The sequence below is a fragment of the Trichechus manatus genome, unplaced genomic scaffold (genome assembly GCF_000243295.1).
Source record: "Trichechus manatus latirostris isolate Lorelei unplaced genomic scaffold, TriManLat1.0 scaffold00016, whole genome shotgun sequence".
NCBI classification, from domain to species: domain Eukaryota; kingdom Metazoa; phylum Chordata; class Mammalia; order Sirenia; family Trichechidae; genus Trichechus; species Trichechus manatus.
Window position 1 is genome coordinate 16,409,362 of NW_004443952.1, and position 21,292 is coordinate 16,430,653.

At 42.1% G+C, this 21,292-nt stretch overlaps 1 protein-coding gene across 16 annotated transcripts in view; it reads left to right on the top strand.

The window, feature by feature from the left end:
* ABCA1 (ATP binding cassette subfamily A member 1) overlaps nucleotides 1-21,292 on the top strand; it is a 138,657-nt gene that overhangs the window by 102,465 nt on the left and 14,900 nt on the right. For all 16 annotated transcript variants that reach the window (XM_023727434.1, XM_004372203.2, XM_023727442.1 and 13 more), the window contains 16 exons: nucleotides 434-506; nucleotides 1,435-1,637; nucleotides 3,450-3,498; nucleotides 3,689-3,802; nucleotides 4,865-5,013; nucleotides 6,598-6,722; nucleotides 8,347-8,445; nucleotides 11,169-11,358; nucleotides 12,386-12,480; nucleotides 13,475-13,507; nucleotides 14,729-14,834; nucleotides 15,701-15,775; nucleotides 16,302-16,471; nucleotides 17,759-17,936; nucleotides 19,937-20,052; nucleotides 20,147-20,291. In XM_023727434.1, coding sequence (XP_023583202.1) covers nucleotides 434-506; nucleotides 1,435-1,637; nucleotides 3,450-3,498; nucleotides 3,689-3,802; nucleotides 4,865-5,013; nucleotides 6,598-6,722; nucleotides 8,347-8,445; nucleotides 11,169-11,358; nucleotides 12,386-12,480; nucleotides 13,475-13,507; nucleotides 14,729-14,834; nucleotides 15,701-15,775; nucleotides 16,302-16,471; nucleotides 17,759-17,936; nucleotides 19,937-20,052; nucleotides 20,147-20,291 — 1,920 coding nt within the window. The remainder of the gene's footprint in view (nucleotides 1-433; nucleotides 507-1,434; nucleotides 1,638-3,449; nucleotides 3,499-3,688; nucleotides 3,803-4,864; nucleotides 5,014-6,597; nucleotides 6,723-8,346; nucleotides 8,446-11,168; nucleotides 11,359-12,385; nucleotides 12,481-13,474; nucleotides 13,508-14,728; nucleotides 14,835-15,700; nucleotides 15,776-16,301; nucleotides 16,472-17,758; nucleotides 17,937-19,936; nucleotides 20,053-20,146; nucleotides 20,292-21,292) is intronic.

A 21,292-nucleotide genomic window follows, 5' to 3' on the forward strand; every position in this document is an offset into this window, starting at 1 on the left:
AACTAGCACTTCGTTACTCAAAGAGTGGTCTGAGGACAAGAGCGTTGGCATCACCAAGAGCTTGTTACAAATGCAGAAACTTGGGCCCCAACTCAAACTGACTGCAATTTAACAAGGTCTCCAGGCGACTGAATGAATACATATTAAGCTTGAGAAGCACTAAACTAGCCAGCTGGCTAGGTTAATCCTATGCCTGAGACAGTCGACGAATGGCTCTGCTTCCCAGTCCCAGGAGGTTAGTCTGTCCACAAAGCAGACCCATGTTAAACAGTAGCCTCTGAAGCCATGCTGCCCAGTTGCATGCCTGGCAGGAGAAGATTTTTGCTCTGTTTCTTACAAGACAGAGCCCCTTGGAAGCCCTCCCAGCGAAGGTGGTGGTGGCTGTACCTTTGCTCGGTCCCTTATCCATTCTCACCTCCTTCTTTGCCATCAGGAGGACAGTGTTTCTCAGAGCAGTTCTGACGCTGGCCTGGGCAGCGACCATGAAAGTGACACGCTGACTATCGGTAAGGACTCTGGGGTTTCTTATTCAGGTGGTACCTGAGCTACACCCAGCTGGGCAGAGTGGAGGCAGAGGAGGAGAGGTACAGAGGCTGGTGGTGCTGACTCAAGGTTTGCTGCCGGGCTGGGGCTGGGTGGCTGTGGGAGTGGGTGCAGCTTGGTGGTGGGGTTGGCCTAATGCTTGTTGGGGAGTCTGGGTCTTGGTCTGGGAGCTGGAAGGGCAGTGTCCCAGGTAGCTGAGATATGCAGGGGAGCTTTGGAGGAGCTCTGAGGGAAGTGGGTCTCTCTCGACGTTGGAGATGCTAAGGGGCTGAGGGCCAAGCCAGTGGGAGAGGGATTTGAGTGCAGTACCTAAGGATGGGGAAGGCCCAAGAGATCAGGAACAGTCTTCAGGTTTTCCTGAGGAGATATGTATAGAGGCAGCTGTCACCAATAGCATGTATGAAACACAAACCCTTGACCCTGGCCCTGTTTGTCCAGTCCTAACAGCTGGCTTTTCCCAAGAAGACTTCTGCTTCCGTAAACTGTTCAACTCTCTTTTGAGGTAGAGGGGGCTTCCTTTAAAAGTTTAGGGAAAAGTGAATACTCTTTTAATGTTCCTTTGCTCACATTTTCCATTGAAGATGCCTAGGGTTTTGGCTCTAGACACCAAACTTTCAACCTTAGGAAGTCATTCATTCATTCTTTTCCTATGCATCAAGTACCTACAGTGTGTCTGGCTTTGGTGATACAAGGGTAAAGAAGGCATAGTTCTTCCCCCCAGGAACTCTCAGGCCAAAGATGAACATGCAGAAAGTCTTAAGTATATGAGGAGGTGTAGTGTATGAGTAGCAGGCTTCTGGGGAGTAGGCAAAGGGAGAAGGCAGGGACTGGCTGGCCCTCGCTTTGTGGTTCTGAGCTGGCTGAACTGTCTTTGTGCTCTTATCCCTGCAGATGTCTCCGCTATCTCCAACCTCATCAGGAAGCATGTGGCTGAGGCACGGCTGGTGGAAGACATTGGGCATGAGCTGACCTACGTGCTGCCCTATGAAGCTGCCAAGGAGGGAGCTTTTGTGGAACTCTTCCATGAGATTGATGACAGGCTCTCAGATCTGGGCATCTCCAGTTATGGCATCTCAGAGACCACCCTGGAAGAAGTAAGTTAAGTGGCTGAATGTCAGAATATAGCAGTGCCAATAATCCCAAGGTAGGCATACAGCCTACATTCCTGCTGGGAATAGGATCTCCGTGGAGCTGGTCATTGCATCCTCAGGTCATTGACATCTGGGTAATGTTGGACCCACTTACTCTTTAAGGGTGTAGTAGGAGATAGCAAGAAAGAAGTATTAAGATTGTTCCCTGGTGTAGTTGTGTCATGGCCAGGTGTCAGCTGGGCTCCTGGGCATGGAAAATTACCAAAATGTATGGAAATGTTTGTGCAAGGTGCTGAAGCTTGGAAGATTTTGTTATTGCTATTTTTTAACCATATGGTGACCCAGTTATTTTCTGCTTTGAATTTTTTGTTGATACCACATATTTTCATTAATGGAAGCATGCTGAATCATTGAGTGCGTCTGAATTTTTGGTAGGTAGTGTGGATTTTTTTGTTGTTGCCCCCTCCTACAGGTCTACTGTAAGTGTTTGGTGGTACACATGAAGTATGACTAATTATATCCCAGAGTCCCCACCAGGGTCTATTGGTATATATATATATTCAAGATTTCTATTTTTTCTACCAAAAATTCAGATACCTCATACAATACCCTGTAAAAACAGTAATTTGCGGCACATGCCTGTCTCTTCAGTTTCAAAACAGTTATAAAGGCTCCCTGTCAGTGGTACAGCACCCTCCCAATAAATACCAGAGGCTGAAAGAGTTCACAGTTGCTATATATACCACCGGGCATGAAAGGGTTTAAATAATCATTGTAACCTTATTTAATCCTCATAGCAAGATGAGAAAATTGACACTCAGAGATGCTGAGATTCAGAATCAGGTTTTTTGGGCTTCAAAGCCCTCTTCATTGTCCAGCCATGCCTCCCTTTAGAGACAAAATGTCACAGGCCCTTGGGCTGGAAGGGATAGAAAAGTTGTCTGGCCCAGTGGTTCTCAAGCTTGACTGTGCAGCAGAATCATCTGGGAGATTGTATAGATGATAAAAATTTTAAAGCTCAACTCCAGGGCCTTTGAATCAGAATTTCTGACGATAGGGCGTTGGAGTCTGTGTTTCTATTGCATACTTCCTAGGTGACTTTTATGCATCTAGCCTGGCAGTGGTCTGTAGACTAAACCTCAAAAGCCCAGACTTAATGCTGTCGAGTCGATTCTGACTCATAGTGACCCTATAGGACAGAGAGGAACTGCTCCATAGGGTTTCCAAGGCTGTAAATCTTTACAGAAGTAGACTGTCACATCTTACTCCAATGGAACAGCTGGTAAGTTGTAACCACTGACCTTTCAGTTAGCAGCCAGACCCTTTAACCAGTTTGCCACCAGGGCTCTGTCTGTAGACTAGAGGTAGAAAACACTGGTCTAGTTCAGATTCTCCTCGATGTTTGAATCCCTGCTGTAACATTCGCTTTTGAACATTTCCAGTGATGGGGAACTCATTGACTCCTGATCATTCCACCTTGAATAACTTATCACAGTGTTAAACTACTCACAGATTTGGGGCCACAGACCTGGAAGAAGCCACTTGACACATTTCCTGTAGGTTCAGAGCAAATTTCTTCTGCTGCTGTGTCCTCATGTCATAGCTTTAATTTGAAAATGATTGTCTGGATTGATAGCTCTCAACACTGAGGAAGAAATAGTCTCTGGCAAAAATGGCTTCTCTCTTTCTCTCCCAAGTGATTCTGTCAAAGTGCTATGAATAAATGTGGCTTCTACTTTCTTTGTCTTAAGGGGCTAACAGGCTACTCAGATAGTGTTGGTGCTTATAATGTTGTCGCCTGCTCTTATTTTTCAGATATTCCTCAAAGTGGCTGAAGATAGTGGAGTTGATGCTGAGACCTCAGGTAACCCTCTAGGAGCAGCTGCACAGTCTCTGGGAAGCGCCCCGTGCAGGCTGCCTGAGATCACCAGAGTTACGTGTGTCCCATTGAATGGTTCTGTTCCATTCTCATTTTTTGTGTATGGGTTTGCATCATATGGGGAGGGTTTGTTTTGTTACAAATAAAATGTGGAATTCCTTCCCCTGTCCTTCAGATGGCACCTTGCCAGCAAGACGGAAAAGACGGGCCTTTGGTGACAGGCAGAGCTGTCTTCGTCCATTCACAGCAGATGATGCTGTGGATCCCAATGATTCTGACATAGACCCAGGTCCGTTCAGGCAAGATCTTCATGCCATTATTTGAAAGTGAATTTCTCTTGGTTCTTCTTTGTTTTGGTGGCCTTTAGCCAGGATGATAGGTCCCTACAGGGTACAAAGGGAAATAAGAAAATGAGAAAGCTCCTTTCCTTTTTCCAGAGTTGTACATATGGTCGCACCTGAAAGAGTCCATCCTCATCACTCCCTTCGCTGAGCTGAGATCTTTCTCTCAAGATCCATATAAAAAGATGGTCCCTCACCCCTCTGAACCCATTTATTATCGTTTCTGGAGGGTCCCAGTTTCTTACGTACATTAGAGGTTTAATTGTTGAATAAGTATTTGTTGAATGGATGAATGATTTTGAAAGACTCAGAGGGATGAATTTGTTTTTATGGTTAATTATACCTTTGGACTTAAACATTTGGGATGTGTGTGTCCCTGTGTGTTTGACTGGAATGGAGAGGGAAGGCAAGAAATCAAACAAATATCGGTGAGATGCCAAACTGCCTCAGTCATTAGTTTAAGAGTCATTAGTTGAAGACAAGGACTTCTGTAAAATTTTTAGGAAGTAAAACCTTTCTTGCCCTCCCAATCAGTTGTCATATGAGTGTGCATCTTTCATGTTCTCCTTGGCTTCATACATTGTCAATGCTTAGATATCATTTGCAACATGTCCACCTTTTTTACTAAAAACACAGTAGATGGGAGACAAATTGCCATTGTATGTTTTCAAGTATGTCAGCGCACATGCATGGCCTGTTTCATAAAATATTTTGTAAGAAATTGAGGCCGATTTGATTCATCTCAATGACTTGAGATGATACCCAATTATGTGTGGACACATCTCTTCAGTTGTCTCAAGGCCCCTTGGTTTTCTGCTCTCATCAGCCAAGAACTGAAAGGCAGAGGCGGCTGTTATTGTATATTTTGGGTCAAAACCCTTGACTTCTAAGACACATTTAGCTTCTAATGCAAGCCCCCAAGATGGTTGCTGAAGATGTTGGAGGGTGGGGCATGGCAATGTCGAAAATGCCTAAGATGGTAAGTGACCTTCAGTGTTGGCTTCTTGCAGAGTCCAGAGAGACAGACCTGCTCAGCGGAATGGACGGCAAAGGCTCCTACCAAGTAAAGGGCTGGAAACTCACACAGCAACAGTTTGTGGCCCTTTTGTGGAAGAGGCTGCTGATTGCCAGGAGGAGTCGGAAGGGATTCTTTGCTCAGGTGAGAAGTGCTGGTTAAGGCCAGAAACTTGGGCTTCGTGGTGAGCTGCAGGCTGTCTGACCAGCAAAGGCATTGGGGCCAGATTATCTGTATTTCTATCCCAGTTCTGCTTCTTGCCAGTTGTGTATCTGTTGGCAGGTTATTTCTCTGTGCCTCAATCTCCTCATCTGTAAAATGGGGGTAATAATAGTATCTGTGATATAGGGTTGTTATGAGGATTAAAAAAATTTTTTTTTGGTGTTAGTTTTAATTATAGAAGAGACCTAACAAGGACAAAGTTTAGAAAAACTAGCTGGGCAAATTCAACTTTCATAACATAAAAGATGTTATTTCCAGATGCACTTGACATATGAATTTGTTGGAAACTTAATTGTTTTCTAAGTTGATGTTTCACTGCAAATTGATAGAAATGATAGCCAGAGGTCAGGATATAATTGGCAAAGAGAGAAGGCTTTTTACACTGTTGCCTGTTTGTCAGAGTTTGCATGTGAATTCACCTAGTTAGGACAGAAGAAATTATTTCACTCTATAAAATCAAGAAGGATAGACAAAGAGTCTGTGGAGATTCTTCCTTACAGACTGTGCAGGTAATGAGAAGAGTATAGTTTGGAGCAGACAATCCATGATTTGAATTCTGGTTCAGCTACTTACTAACTGTGTGACATTGGGCAAGTTACTTAGTCTCTCTGAGCCTCTATTTCTTTGCTTGTAGATTAGTGATAATGATTAAGACTACTGAGGGTTGTAATGAGAATGAAATGAAGTAATTCACATTATAGTACCTTCCCATAGAGTTATTCACTAAATGGTAATTTTTTGCACTAAAACTCTAGAATACTAGAACCAGGGGCATCATTTGAATCTTCAGGCTTTGTAGGGATACATTTACCCAGGAAGTATGTACACATTATTCTTCTCAGAGAAGGTATGGATGGAGAGCTTGAGGAAGTTCAAGGATAATTATGCTTTTTGAGGCAGTCATAGGAGAGTGACAGCTGTTTTCTTTCCTGGGTGCCATTGCTGTAGAGTTGGTACTATGAGAGTGTGAGAACTGAGTGGGTCATCTAGTCTCAGTCCACAGATTACAAATGAAAAAACCGAGGCCAGAGGGGAAGTGACTCCACATGGGCACACTTGTAGTAGAGACAGAACTAGGACTCAGGTCTCTGGCTCCTGATCTAGGGCTTGTTCTCTCCCTGCCCCCACCTAAGGAGTTAGGGCCCAGCGCTCTCTTTCTGAGGTCTTCAGGGGGAAGAAGGCAGGACCCAACGTTCTGACATGTGATCACTGTTTACTCTGTAAAGGTCTCAGCTTAGCGCCTCTGCCAGGTGGCTGTGGCCTCTAGTCTTGTGCTTGCACAGCTTCCAGAAGTGCCCTGGAGGGAAGAGGCTCAGTTCTTTAGGCTCCATTACCTCCCAGCTACCAAGAATGCCTTGGGGGAGCTTGGCTGTGGGCCCTGACTCCTCAGTCCTGTGCTGGCAGGTCTGGGAAGCTAGCTGGACTCTGTAGGGTCATACCCTTTTGCCTTCTTTTTAACATTCACCTTTCTCCTGCCATCTCTTCCTTTCTCCCCACGGGTTACAGATTGTGCTGCCAGCTGTGTTTGTCTGCATCGCCTTGGTGTTCAGCTTGATCGTGCCACCCTTTGGCAAGTACCCCAGCCTGGAACTTCAACCCTGGATGTACAGCGAGCAGTACACGTTTGTCAGGTATGTGTGTGCCCTCAGACCAAAGGTGTTCACTATGCTGAGGGCCAGTGGGGAGATGGATTCAAGAATTACACAGTGTAATGGATTTTATCAGCTGTGACTAAGGCCCCTACACGGACTAATATTAGATGCAAAGAACAGCAGTAAACATACCTGAAATAATAGGCCATTTCTCAGTTGCTTCATTGGAGCCCCTCTCCTCTTTATACTGCTATTGTCAGGAATAGGCTTATCTGTTTTAGGTAAAATAATCTGCCTTCACTAAAATCTGTAAGTTATAATATATTTGGATTTTCATTGCTCTGTTTTTAAGTTTGTAGTTGAGTCATAGGACTTCCATACACTGTCAAAGCATAACACCTCCGGGAAGTTAATACTTTATTTTCTGCACAGTACACTTCATGTATTTATTATTGATTCTTTTAAGTTGTGGATATTAGCTAGTGTTTGTTCTTTAGACAAAATACCTCCTACTCCATAACAAACCAGTGCTTCAAACAGAAGGACAAAGGAATTTCTGGATCTTGTTAGGCAGGGATTTTCTTCAGTTCTGTAGGACTTACAGATCTGTGGATGGGGAAGTGTGTCAGTGATATTAAGGGTAAGACTCTTTTTTTTTTTTTTTTTTGGTCTCTTTTTCTCTAAACCCATATTTCCTTGTTATGTAGTTCAGGTTTACTTTATTCTTTCTTTTCCCAACTGCCAATCCTGGATTGCCCAGGGCTGTGTTTTGTGTTTGTGACCCGTGCCCATCCTTGTTTGTGTTATCTGGTAGCTGTGAGTCAGAATCAACTGGACAGCAGCGGGTTTGGTTTCTCGGTGATTGTGCATGCAGTTGTGCAGCCGATAAAATCTGCCTCCTCTTTTCTGGAAAATCCCTGTTGTCTATATCTAATGGATAATTTTGAAAGTACTTTTGAAATACTGATCCTTGATACATTCATAGTAAAATATATGTGTAAATGTGTATATATGTGTATGTGCATGTACATATATATAAATACATATGTACAAATGTGTGTATACGCACATACACATAATTCGTAAATATATATAAATACACACACATATAACTTCAAATATGTGCGTGTATAATATATATGCATATATATACATATAAAAGCCAAACCAAACCCGTTGCCATTGAGTTGATTCCGACTCATAGTGACCCTATAGGAGAGAGTAGAACTGCCCCATAGGGTTTCCAAGGAGTGGTTGATGGATTCGAACTGCCAACTTTTTGGTTAGCAGCCAAACACTTAACCACTGTGCCACCACAGCCTATATATACATATACTATATATATACAGTATATGTATATACTATGTATATTTATATGTATATACACACACATATTTACGTGTGTGTGTATATATATTTGTATATATATACAAACAATAACTTACTTATACAACCTTTGCTTTGGAGTTCTGATATCACCCTGATGCCACATATGTGACCAGAGTCTGAATTTCTTGTCTGTGGATTCCGTGTTTTATTAATGTTTTAAGAGCCTGACACATAGGAAGTACTTAATAAAGTGTTTAATTTAGAAGAACATTTACACCTCCCGATGTCTGGTTTTCATGAATTACTGAGCAGGCTGCCTCTCATGTACCTACAGTAATGATGCTCCTGAGGACATCAGCACCCAGAAACTCTTGAATGCCCTCACCAAAGACCCTGGCTTCGGAACCCGGTGTATGGAAGGAAATCCAATTCCGTAAGTACATTTGTGCCATGAGCCCCTCTGTGGCTGGCTTCTTGTGTTTGTTGCCTGGTTTGATCTCGAATACCCTGCGTATATCTGCTGCATGCCACATCTTCCTGCCTTCAGTTGGCCTTTGAGTAATTTTTTATTTTAAAGAGCGAGCATAATAAAAAAGGCAACGTAGTAGCCTAATCCAACCATCTAGCAGCAAACATTTGGCGAGTCTTCTAATATCCTTCGAAGCAAATCATTATAGATATTTGTTTATGTTTTAGAACATTAATATTTAATTTAAATAGCACTTTACACTTACTAATCAAATGCTTTCTCCTTCTCTCCCTCCCACCAACCCTGTAGCTAAGTGCAGCAACAGGCTGCCATTACATATAATTTGCAGTTTAGCTCAGCAAATCCTTCACTTTAACAACAAGATGACATACTAATTTTTATAAAAATGGATGTGTTCCACTTTTAGAGTTGTATATTTTTATCATACTTACCTTCAAAATTCTTTTTTAAAAAGTAGGTGGGGCATAAATAAACTCAGAGAAATATTCATATGACTCTAAATGTGTGGAAGAAAGTATGTCAGGAAATCATTGTGAATAAAGATTGTGAAGAGAGGTGAGGCACTTATAAGAGAGCCCAGTGCTGGTACAAATGGTCCAAGTTTCTAGTCTCGGGCAAAATTTGCAGCTGAGGTTGTTAAACCACAAACAGTGATCTTTGAGCAATTATGGGGAGTTAGGAAGGTGCTGGACGATAGGAGAAAGACAAATGTGAATTGCAGTTTTTAAAGAGAGGAAGATGGCTGACCCTGGAAAAGACAGACCAGGGAGTATGACAGCTATGCATGTAAGGTTCTGGAGCAGATTTTTAAATGGATAGTTACTATGTACTTGTTAAAAACCAGTTGCTGTTGAGTGGATTCCAACTCATGGTGACCCCTGTTCTCATTAAATGGATAGTTACTATATACTTGTTAGTTCTTATTAAATGGGTAGTTACTAAATGTTTGTTAGTACTTAGTGAGTGGTGAATATTGGTTCCCAAAGAGCAGGCTGACCAGAGTGGACAAGGACACATACACAGCCTATCTGGATTTCATTAAGACCTTTGGTGAGATTCTACATGAACATTTTGGAGGCAAGATAAAAGAATGGGATGAGATGATAATATAGTTAGGTGGATTCACAGCTGTCCAGCTGAACCCAGTGGACTCATGGATTGATGCCAGCCTAGGTAGGATCTGTAGGATCTACCTGTCTGGGCTGAGAGCTAGCCTACAGAGCTAGCTTGACATCAAAGGGTTCACAGCATTGGTGCACCACCGAACGTTTCTTGGAGGCAGCCTGAAGGAACAGCCTCCCAGCATCCTGGAAACTCTTGCTGAAAATCATTTTAGTTTTTCAAAAAGTGATAGTAGAACTGAGAGAAATTTGATTGAGACCCCATTAAATTGCAGCATATAATTTATGATATTTAACTTTGTCTCAGTCTGTCATCTTTTGAAGGTTTTAGAGTGTGAGCTTCAGGTGGGCACCATGTCTTAATCTGACCTTTCCGTTTAGTGGAGGTGCTTTAAAGAGAGAATTAGAGACCATTCCACTGCTCATTTGATTTTTTATTACATGCAGGAATAATATAAAGACTACGGTTCTGCTATAAATAGAATTTAGAACAGGAAAGGACACTAGAAGGGACTTTTTGAAATAAACCATTTTATACTTTTATTTTACCAGTTGAGAAAATAAATCCTGAGAGGGCAAGTGACTGGCTAAAGATCTCACAGTAATACAGAATGTGAGCCAGGGATAAAGGCCTTGTCTTTTGCCTCCTGGGATGCTTGCAGTCAACCTAGTTCTTATGCACCAAGCACTAAACCTGGCACAGAGGCGATCTCACCCCCCGCCCCCATTCTGTTTTAAAACATAAACATTGGATCTTGCCACTCTCCATCAGACTTCCAGCACACTCCTTACCTTGCCTCCATGATTTGGCCACTGCCACACTCCTGCTCATCTGTTCATCACCCTTTCTCTCAGTTCACCACATTCCAGCCACTCTACTTTCCTTCTGTTCCTTGAATATAGAAAGCTCATTCCTTCTCAGGGCCTTTGTACCTGACTCTCTGTTGCCTCTACTTGTAATGCTCTTTCTCCTCAAAGTCTTTGCCTGGCTTGCTCCTTCTGATCGTTTAGGGCTCAGTTGCAGTATCACCTCCTCAGGGAGGTCTTATCTAGGTAAACTAGCCCCCCTTCTTCCTAGTCACTCTCCTTTTATTTTGCTTTATTTTTGACTAAGTTCATATTATTTATTTGTTTGTTTGTTGTCTGTCTCTTCCACGGGAATGCAAACTCCACGAGGATAAGTACTTTTGCTTGTTCACCCCAGACTCTCAAAGTTGTACACCTGTGTCTGACACATAGATGCTCAGTGAATATTTGTTGGGTGAACAAATGGGTGAGTGGCAGTATGCTGGTTAATTGGACTGAATGGTGTTCAGTATATGAGCATTTAGGGCTTCTTTGAGTTCCAGTGTCCTTATCTGAAAAATGATGTTGCAGCTTACAAGGCTGTGGTAGAATCAGTCAGATGAGATTGTACTTGTCATCTCCAAATGGTGAGGGGATAGGTGCATGTTTTTGGTTGTTATTGATTAATCCTGTGCTCCAGAGACAATAGAAAAGCAGGATTTCTTGGGTAATCCTTCCCTTGATGTCTTCCCTTTGCAGAGACATGCCCTGCTTGGTGGGGGAAGAGGAGTGGATCACTGCCCCAGTTCCCCAGACCATCACGGACCTCTTCCAAAAGGGGAACTGGACGATGGAGAACCCCTCACCTGCCTGCCAGTGTAGCAGTGACAAAATCAAGAAGATGCTGCCCGTGTGTCCCCCAGGGGCAGGGGGGCTGCCTCCTCCACAAGTGAGTTACTCTCAGGGTGCCCCTGAGAAGATGGGGACTGGGTAGCTTCTGCTTGAGGAGCAGGAATGAATGAGATATCATATCATTGGGGTTTATTTCAGTCTTGATCTTAATTCTTGTCATAGGGAAAAGCATGTACGTCTTTGAGGTGCTGGGGTTAGGACCATTGTTCCTATGTCCGAGGGAGCCTGTTTCTCCATTTTGAAAAGCCAGCCTAGGTTACTTATTTGTTTGAGTTAAAACTGAAGCCAAACACTGTAGGAAATTGGCCTGGGGGAGACACACTGTGGCCTCTCCCACAATGGTGGTGTCTCAGGAGGTGTACCAGGCTGGGACACTATAGACCTGGCTTCCATCCCTGGTTCTGGCACAAATGAGCCGGTGGCCTTGAAAAGGCCATTTATTTCCCTGGGCCTGTGTCCTCACATATGAATTGGGCAGCCTGGACCAGAAAACTTCTGCAGGTCTCATCAAGCCTGACCTTCTCGGAGACGTTGAGTTTGGGAAGGAGTTCTGAGCCATTTTTCTGAGAATAATTTCAGGAAGGCGCTTGTTGGTGTTCTCTCTTTGTTTCTTTATAGTCAACAGATTGTAGGCTGAGGACAGGCAATTTTAAATGGATGTGAGAACTTAAAGAAGTCCTGGTTACATCTCTTTGAAATAACAGCTAATCTCTTCATCAGTATAACTTCAGTGAATAAAAGAATTCACTAGATACAGTCCAAGATATTTCTCCCTAAAAGTCTTTTGTGACTATGAAGAATCTCATTTCACTGTGTGTTATTTAGTTGTTTAGAATAATTTTCCAGGGACGACCTTGGCTTGACATAGGGAATGGCCAGTGCCAGGGACAGCATGCAGCAGGCCTTGGTGGTGGTTGGCCGATAGTGCCTGGGCCCTGTGGCCAGGGCTCCAGTGACACTGTGGTATATGTTTGAAGGATATGCGTCACTGTAGTCCTTGATTTGTTTTCTGTCCCATTTCTGCTCCATAAAGACGTATGTATTTGGTTTTTATGTGGTGACAGAGAAGACAGAACACTGCGGACATCCTTCAGAACCTGACGGGAAGAAACATTTCAGATTATCTGGTAAAGACATATGTGCAGATCATAGCCAAAAGGTAATTATTTAGTAAACTTGGTCTCTATCATTATTACTGATTAGAGGAATTAAAGGTTTAAAAATAGTAGACTGGAGTGGTGGGAGAAACATCAGGTTTTTGGCCTGGTGATGTCTACTGGAAGTTTAAGATAGTCTCCCAAACTAGAATACATGATGCAAGATATTGTGAGTCAGCTTAAAAGATGAGGCAGCCTGGTCCAGAATGCAAATAAATCTGGATTCAGATTTGAATTCTGCCACTTAGGAGCTGCTTGGCTGGGGTCAATCAGTTACCTTTTAAAACTAAGTTTCTATAAAATGCGATAATAATGTTGCTGTTAGGTGTTTGTTGTGAGGATTAAATAAAATGATAAATGTAAAATGTCATGGATACTCTGTCATGAATGGAACTCATGATAATATGTGGCATCATGAAGAGAGCTCCAGGCTGAATCCACAGCCTGCCTTAGCTGTGAAGCCTTGGAAGAGCCATGTAGCTTCCTGAAACATCGCAGCACAGTGTCGAATACTTAGTTAACACTCAAGTTCTGGTTTCCTTCCCTTATGCTTGGTTGGCTGGGCCTCTCCAGTGACTTTAAATGACAAGTGTATGCTTGAAAGATAATGGCAGTGGGTTTCCAAGAAAGAAACATAACCACTCTATATGTCATTTGTCTTTAAGTATTCCTTCGAATTGAAAAAGCTTCATTTTCCATCACATGGTGTCTGTGGCCATACATACTATCTCTTGGTCTATAAGGTGGCTTTCAGATTGGTTTACTCCAAAGCATATTCTCATATAAATAATGTTTTTAAGATGGAAAGAACAAAGGAGATGCTGATTAGGGCTTCTTTCATTTGGCACAATCCTACAATGTCACCCTGATCATAGTATTATTTCTGTCCCTTTGTTGTATCCTTACCTAGATATTTACTCCTTTTGCATCATCAGGAATGTGATTAATGCTTTCTTTGAGCTGATTTTTTGGTTTCTTTGTCTTTGGCTTTTGTAGCTTAAAGAACAAGATCTGGGTGAATGAATTTAGGTAAGTTGATTTCTTTTCTGCCCTTTCTTTCAGTTTTCCTTGACTCCTTTAGTTTAGGAGTATAATTTTGATGCAGGAATTCTGGATGGAGAAAGGTTGTTGGCTTAGGGGACTGTTTGATGCTGACATACTCTTGGGTCCACCTCACCATGGGGGAGGACAAGGGCCTCAGGCTCAGCAGACAACAGAGGGGTACAGTCAGATTTAGATTTAGACATGTCTTGGGGTTTTTGCCTAGGGTATTTTTTCCTTGGTGTCCAGCTGCCACTTCAGAGGCCTCTAAAATATTTGGCAAAAAACTGATTTCCTTGAGACATTCAGAAACCTCTTGTGGGTTGCTAGGGATTTAATAAGAAGTAGAATATTGTTAGGGGAATACCTAACCTAGTTATACTTTTACCCCAAATCAGATTCTCAGGGGACTTTCGGGACTCAGGGACAGTTTTTCAGGCCTTTGCCATGGGTCCAAGAAAGTCTTGAGATGAATGAAGAGGCCAGTGTTGAAATTTTCTGCTTCTACTGCTTTGCAACGCACTTATCTATCCCTCTGGGTTTTGAAGGAACCTGTGGGACTAGGGAAGAAAAAGGAAAGGAAGAATCCTTGAAGCCAATTTGTTCTTCCTGGAAAATGAGATAACTGATATGGTTGCTTCAGGGGACCTCAAAGTTTGGGTTCCTGTCACTGCTTTTTACCTTTCCTCTTTGCCTTTTCCCCAAGGGACCAGGACCTGTGGAACTTTGAGTAGAGCAGATATAGACCCCTGCAGTGGCCCTTAAGCTAGGGAAGAGCCAAGACCCATCTAAAAGCTCTAACTAGCCTGTATTGTGTGGCCAGCATCCCCCTATCCCCTGCATCCTGACTCCCCATCTCCTTCGTCCATACCCAAGTTCAGGCTTGAGCCACCAGGACAGGAGGGGCATCTGTGAGATGAATGACCATTCTTTCCCTAGTGTCTCAGATGTCTTAACTCTGCGTATTATCAGGCACAAGTCTCCCCATCTAGCTTCTGTTAGCACCCTGGGCAGAAACTCTAGGAGTTAAGAGATTGCCAGAATCCATTAGAGGAGGCCCAGGTGTACCTTTTACTGAGTCTAACTTTGGACCTCCTTTGAATAGAAAATTCTTCTACATGAAGCATGTATACACATGTGGGTGGCATCTGTTGCTGAGTGATATTGTGCAGCACGTTGTCTGCATTTTAATGTTAGGCTGTTCTTTAGGTATGGCGGGTTTTCCCTGGGTGCCAGTAATTCTCAAGTACTTCCTCCAAGTGAAGAAGTTAATGATGCCATCAAGCAAGTGAAGAAACACTTGAAGCTGGTCAAGGTACAGTATCCATCCCAAGACATGTCAGAAGAATCGGCCCCAGAGCAGCTGGTTTATGGGGATACTTGGTGGGTAAATCTGATCACCTAGCAGCACATTGCTTTCAAGCCTTTTGGATAGAAAGCCATCATCGGTATTTAGTGATCTTGCGGCAGCCGAGAGTACTCAGGGTATGTTTAAAAGCTTAAAAGTGTAAATTAAAAACAAATTCAGAGGTTTAAAAGTTCTCTAAATAACTAAGTTTATAAATCTAGCCAGTGGGTAAGTAAACTGGATTCAGACATACATTCCTAAAACATTCACTGGCTAAAGAGGAGATGAATCATTTTCTGTTTTAAGTTGGCAGGCTGGTCTTCAAGATCTGATAAATTCTCACTTCATTTCTCTGCAACTCAAGTTGCTTGGTTTTAAATGAGAATTCGAGGCGTCAGATGACATGGACTCTAGCATCCTGGACAACAGTGATAGTCCTGGAGCCTGTGTCTTTGCTTTTGAAGCATAGACACCGTTTGTCTGCCGTGTCTGCACCTAGAGTGTGGTTGTGGCTCTTGTGATGATGCGCAGGGGCCACTCTGAACAATCCTCATCACCCCATTATAGCCAGACGTCTGAGTCTTAGGACTTTGAATCATGGAGTTTCCCTGTGATTCCTTCAAGACTTGTGACATTGTGGCAATATCAGTGCTTTAGATTTTGGGTCACTTAGTTCTCAGGGGCCATTTATACAGTGGCTTCAAATTTAATTTCAATGAACGAGGTCATATTGCTTTTCACAGGATTGTCCAGTTTTCCACAGATTGTAAACTTAATGTTGCCCCTTACCTGTGTGAACCATCACAACTGAATCAGGTTTCCATTGTTCACAGGACAGTTCTGCAGATCGATTTCTCAGCAGCTTAGGAAGGTTTATGACTGGATTGGACACCAAAAATAATGTCAAGGTAAAGCCCTGTCTGTGTTCTAGTAGCTTCCTGGTGGGCAGTAATCCTTATGTTCCCTGAAGTACTTAATCAGCTCATGATAAAGTTGATAGTGGCTGTTCTTGAAAGGAAAGAGCATACTTGTGACTCTACCAAAGAGGCAATATTGTATAGTAGTTAAGAGAATTTGCTTTGCCGCCAGACAGACTAAGTGAGCCATTGTGACTTGACCAAGTTAGTTAACCTATCCAAGCCTCAGTTTCCTCACTTATAAAATAGGGACAGTAATCATAGCTATCACTAAGCTTTTGTGAGGATTAAATGAGTAAAAGATTTAAAGTACTTGGCATGTATCTGGGCACACGGTCAGTGCTCAGAATATCCTGGTTGCTATCATTACTTTCCATGTTCTCAGACTATAATATTTTGGCTTGGTAGGTAGGTGACTGGAATTTCCTCCCTGCTTGTGTATATACTTTGTGTGTGCACTTACCTCTGGGAGCAGGGTTTAGGGGTATTACTCTCTATCTGGTATGTTTTATTTTAGGTGTGGTTTAACAACAAGGGCTGGCATGCCATCAGCTCTTTCCTGAATGTCATCAACAATGCCATTCTCCGGGCCAACCTGCAGAAGGGAGAGAACCCGAGCAAATACGGGATTACTGCTTTTAATCACCCTCTGAATCTCACTAAGCAGCAGCTCTCAGAAGTGGCTCTGTAAGTATAGCTCTGTATGAATGGATGGGGTGGGGAAAGGAGAGGAGAGGGTGTTGGGGAGTCCTGGAGCAGAGGAAGGAAGTATGAAGCTGGTTGTAGGATAACAACTGGGAGATAGTTACATTATGGTACCTCTAAGTTGATCCAGGCTCTCGGCAGAAAATGATCAGGTTACAGATTGGCTGACAGGGCTTCTTGAACTGAGGACGAGAAATAATACTAATCTGTAAAAATCATTGCATTTAGTAAATTCAGAAAAAGAGATTTAAAACGTTGTTAATAACCCTAAGATAATTTAACTCACGATTAACACATATGTTTAATAAAAATCAGTTTCATTTGTTTTGAAATCACTATTTTATACTTGGTGAAACATGTTTTATTAACTTAATTGTGTTTTTAATTCTTGAATTTACTTTTTTTTCTTTATTTTTGGGGTAAGTCTTCTAAACAATTTGTCAAGTTTAAAGCTAGTATGATCTAGTGTAAAGTGTACAGCCTTTGGAATCACAGAGATCTGGGTTGAATCTGGTCTCAAAACTTTCTAGAGTATGATGTTAAATGAGACAATTTATGTAAATTGCCAAGCCCATTACCTGGCATGTAGTTGATACTCATTTCAACATACATTAGGTCTCTTTTCTATATGCGGAGCATGACACAGTTAGCATTTCTGCTTAACTAGGATACCAGTAGTCAGTAGGAATTTTATACCAACACCCTATTTAATGGGTTTATGGACTCATTATAACAAGAATTGTTAGAATTTTTATGTTAGACTGATCTGGTACACACTGTAGTTTTCAAATTTAGTTACAGCCTGAAAAAGTGAACTTATTAGAGTAGTTTCACCCTGATCTTTCTGCTCTTCTTAAGTTTTCAAGTCACACTAGTCCTTTGTGTGTGAAAATTTACACCCTGCTGCTCTTACAAGGGCAAGAACAGTGGATGCTGGGGACCAAAGTGACCGCCATTAGACTGTTCTCAGACCTCTTTCAGTAGTTACATCTAGCAGTAGATTCTTTTTCAACCTCAGTGGAATCAGTTTTGTGTTTGAATTTTCAGTTTTTCTGAAAATGATCATCTTTTAACTCTCGAATAAAATAAGTTTTATGAACAGATTTTTTTTCTGAGCTATGCTTTGAGTGTTCATGTGTGTGCATGAGAGAGAGCATTTGGATGTGAGAGAGAGAGTGTGAGTGTGTTTGTGTGTGTGTGTATCCCTATTGACTGAGTCCTAGATTGCATCAAGGGCCCCTCAGATCCTCATTACCTTTTTCTTTACAGAATGACCACATCGGTGGACGTCCTTGTTTCCATCTGTGTCATCTTTGCGATGTCCTTCGTGCCGGCCAGCTTTGTCGTGTTCCTGATTCAGGAGCGGGTCAGCAAAGCGAAGCACCTGCAGTTCATCAGTGGAGTGAAGCCCGTCATCTACTGGCTTTCCAATTTTGTCTGGGATATGGTAAGGACACAGGTCTGCTGCCTTTTTATCAATCTCCATCAGGGCCATGGCTCAGCATGTATAAGGAAGCAAGAGACCCTGGTTACCACCAGGAAGTGTTCAGGCTATTCTAAAGATGTATGAAAAAGGAAAAGCCAGAGTTAGTTGTACATTTTCGTGACACCAAATACAGCATTGGGTATGGAGCTGATCTCATACCAAAGGGAAAATGTGTCCACACTGACTGTAATTAATACCACTACCACCTAATTTCCTAAGTGAAACTTTTCAAAGAAACATAAAGATAGAAGGACGTTAGTCAAAACTCCAAGCCAATGCCTCTAACTTCTCTGATAGGTTTTTACCTCCAGAGTCAGGGTGTTCTTTGCCTTAGTAGGTAACCCATCTATCATTTGAAAACTCTGTATTTTATCAGAAGCTTGTCTATCCATTGTAAATATGTTTTTGTACCAGGTATAACATATTACATTTGTTTGGACCAATATGGAGAAGTTTCATAATTATTATTCCATAATTATTCTGAAGTTCTAATTATGGTAAAGTGGAGCTGAAAAATATCTCCCTGTGACTTCTATCAATTGGAAACCATGTAGAGGAAACCTAATTCTTTTCCTACCAGGCAATCCCTTGGATATTTGATGATAATTCTTATTTTACCCAAGTTTTCCCCAGATAAGATTATACATGCAAACACACTTTGTAATCTCTAAAACACTGTACAAACATGAATGATGATGATGATGAAGAAGATGATGCGTCTGTGGTAATTAAACCAAGCCTCTCAGTCTTGGCACTGTTCTGATCTGATTGCCTTTCTGTGGCCATGCTCCATATTGTTAATGTCCCTTTGAAAGCAAAGCCCAGAATTAACCTTGTGTTCAGGGTGTGGTCTGGATGGTTACGAGCCTAGAGGGAGTTGATCTGTGTTCCATACTTTTAATACTGCAGCCCAAGGCTAATGCGTTTTGGAAGTAGCACTATCTTATTGGCAACTTGGCAGTGAACTGCAGCCTTCATTTTATACAAATGATTGTTGATTGGGTCTTTGTCATGCTATACTAATGCTAATAAATTGACTTTTTCGAGTCTAAATTTTATGTTTATCCCTATTAAATTGCATCTTACTTGTTTAGTGTCTATTTGTTATAACCTTTTTGCTCTTGATCCAGAAGTTAATTAATTCAAACATATACTGAGTGTTCACTATATGTCTGCTCTGTGTGCATAAGGGTATTCAGAGATGAAAGATCCAGTCTCTGAACTCAAGGATATCGCTTACCCGCCTGTGTATTATCTGTCCCTCTCTGCTTTAGAGCCTCTGAAATTTACTATAAGTATGTCTTCATCTAAGTTGTTGATAAACACATCGAGTAGGATGGGGCTGAGGCAGAATTCTGTGGTCTAATGCTGTAATCCTTCTAACTGCTGACAAACTCACTCATCACCTCTTTGCCTCTGCTTTGCTCTGCCAGCTATGAATTCTCATAATTGTCCTGTGGTCAGGTCTTTATTTCTGCATTTTAATGCTTGATACACTGTCAGGACAGACTTTAAAATTATTCTCAGTATGATGAAACAATTCTGACATTTATGTTATGAGCGCTTGTCTCATAAATAGATTACATGTGAGATTGAACTTGGGCAGACTGTAATATAGCATTAATGATGAAACAGACACAATCATCTTGGAAGAATAATGGAAGCTTATTTGCTGCCTGTGAAATTGAAATTACTTTGACTGGGAATCCATCGTTCAGTAAGTTTACAGAGTGTGACACCTTGGCTTAGCTGTTGGAAAGACAGAAAGGGTATGCGGTTTATAAAAACAGCCAAGGGTAAAATGCTTGTCAAAATGCATTGTCCAGTATTTTGATTAATAGTTTATGTGGCTTCATTAATTCAGAGTTTATCTGCCCTTTTTTGTCCTTAAGGGTGAAAACTTGAGATGTGTTGTATATTTGACTTCGGGGTGAACTTTCTTTCTTTGTTTTCACTTTTAGTGCAACTATGTGGTCCCTGCGACATTGGTCATTATCATCTTCATCTGCTTCCAGCAGAAGTCCTATGTGTCCTCCACTAACCTGCCTGTGCTAGCCCTTCTACTTTTGCTGTATGGGTAAGGCAAACGGATCTTGGTGGATAAGGCATATGGTGCCCAGTGATAGAAGGCAGAGGACTCCCAGTAACCACGTATCTTTATGCCTCACCAGGTGGTCAATCACACCTCTTATGTACCCAGCCTCCTTCGTGTTCAAGATCCCTAGCACAGCCTATGTGGTCCTCACCAGCGTGAACCTCTTTATTGGGATCAATGGCAGTGTCGCCACTTTTGTACTGGAGCTCTTCACCAACAATGTGAGTTCTGCAGAAAGAGCGACTTTTTGTTGGGATGAGCATCTCTGAGAGCCGGAGGACATGGATTTTATTTAACTTGTGGCATTGACACCACTGACCACTCTTGTCTTTTTCGAATTCTCTCTTCCCTGGGTTCACATAGCTCTGGGTTAACCATTGCCCTATTTCTAAATTTTATGTTCTTCCCTGAGTTCCCTTGGGCTCTCCTGCTTTTCATTATGTTTCTCCGATCAAGCCTTTTCAGTTTCCTTTGACAGCTTCTTTTGTTCTTCTTTCTTCTTAAATGGTGCCTTTCCCATGATTACTCTGCCATCTTTGCTTTCTACTTTAGACACTATCCCTAAGTGATGTCATTCATTTCTTATATTTTTTCTGATTTTCTCCCTTGATTTCTTGTATTTTTTACCTCTCATATCTATGCCTTTAGCCCCGATCCTTCCCTGGAACTCTAGGCTTACGTTGTCACCTGCTTACTGGATGGCTTCATTTAGGTATTTTATAAATACCTCAGAGTAAACATGTCCTAATCATCTTTCTCCTTGAAAAAACAAAAACCAAACCTGTTGCCTCGGAGTCTATTCCAACTCATAGCGACTCTATAAAGGACAGAGTAGAATTGCCCCATAGGGTTTCCAAGGAGCTGCTGGTGGATTTGAACTGTTGACCTTTTGGTTAGCAGCCGAGCTTTTAACCACTGTGCCACCATGCCATCCTTGTCACACTGGATGGCATTATTATCCACCCACATGTTCAACCTCGCAGCCTTAGAGTCAACCTGCATGCCTTGCTTTTGCCTATTTCCCACATTCAACAGATTACTATTGTTCCAGTTATAGATCTCTTAAGGAAGTTTCCCTCTCCCTTCCTGTTGTCATTGCCTTTGTCCAAACACCTTTGCTTGGCACAGAAAGCCTTATAGGTGCATGAACCTTCCTGGTCAGTTCTCACCACCCTCTTTCCAAGTGCACTGTAAGCTTCAGCTGAAGTTGTCCCTTAAACCC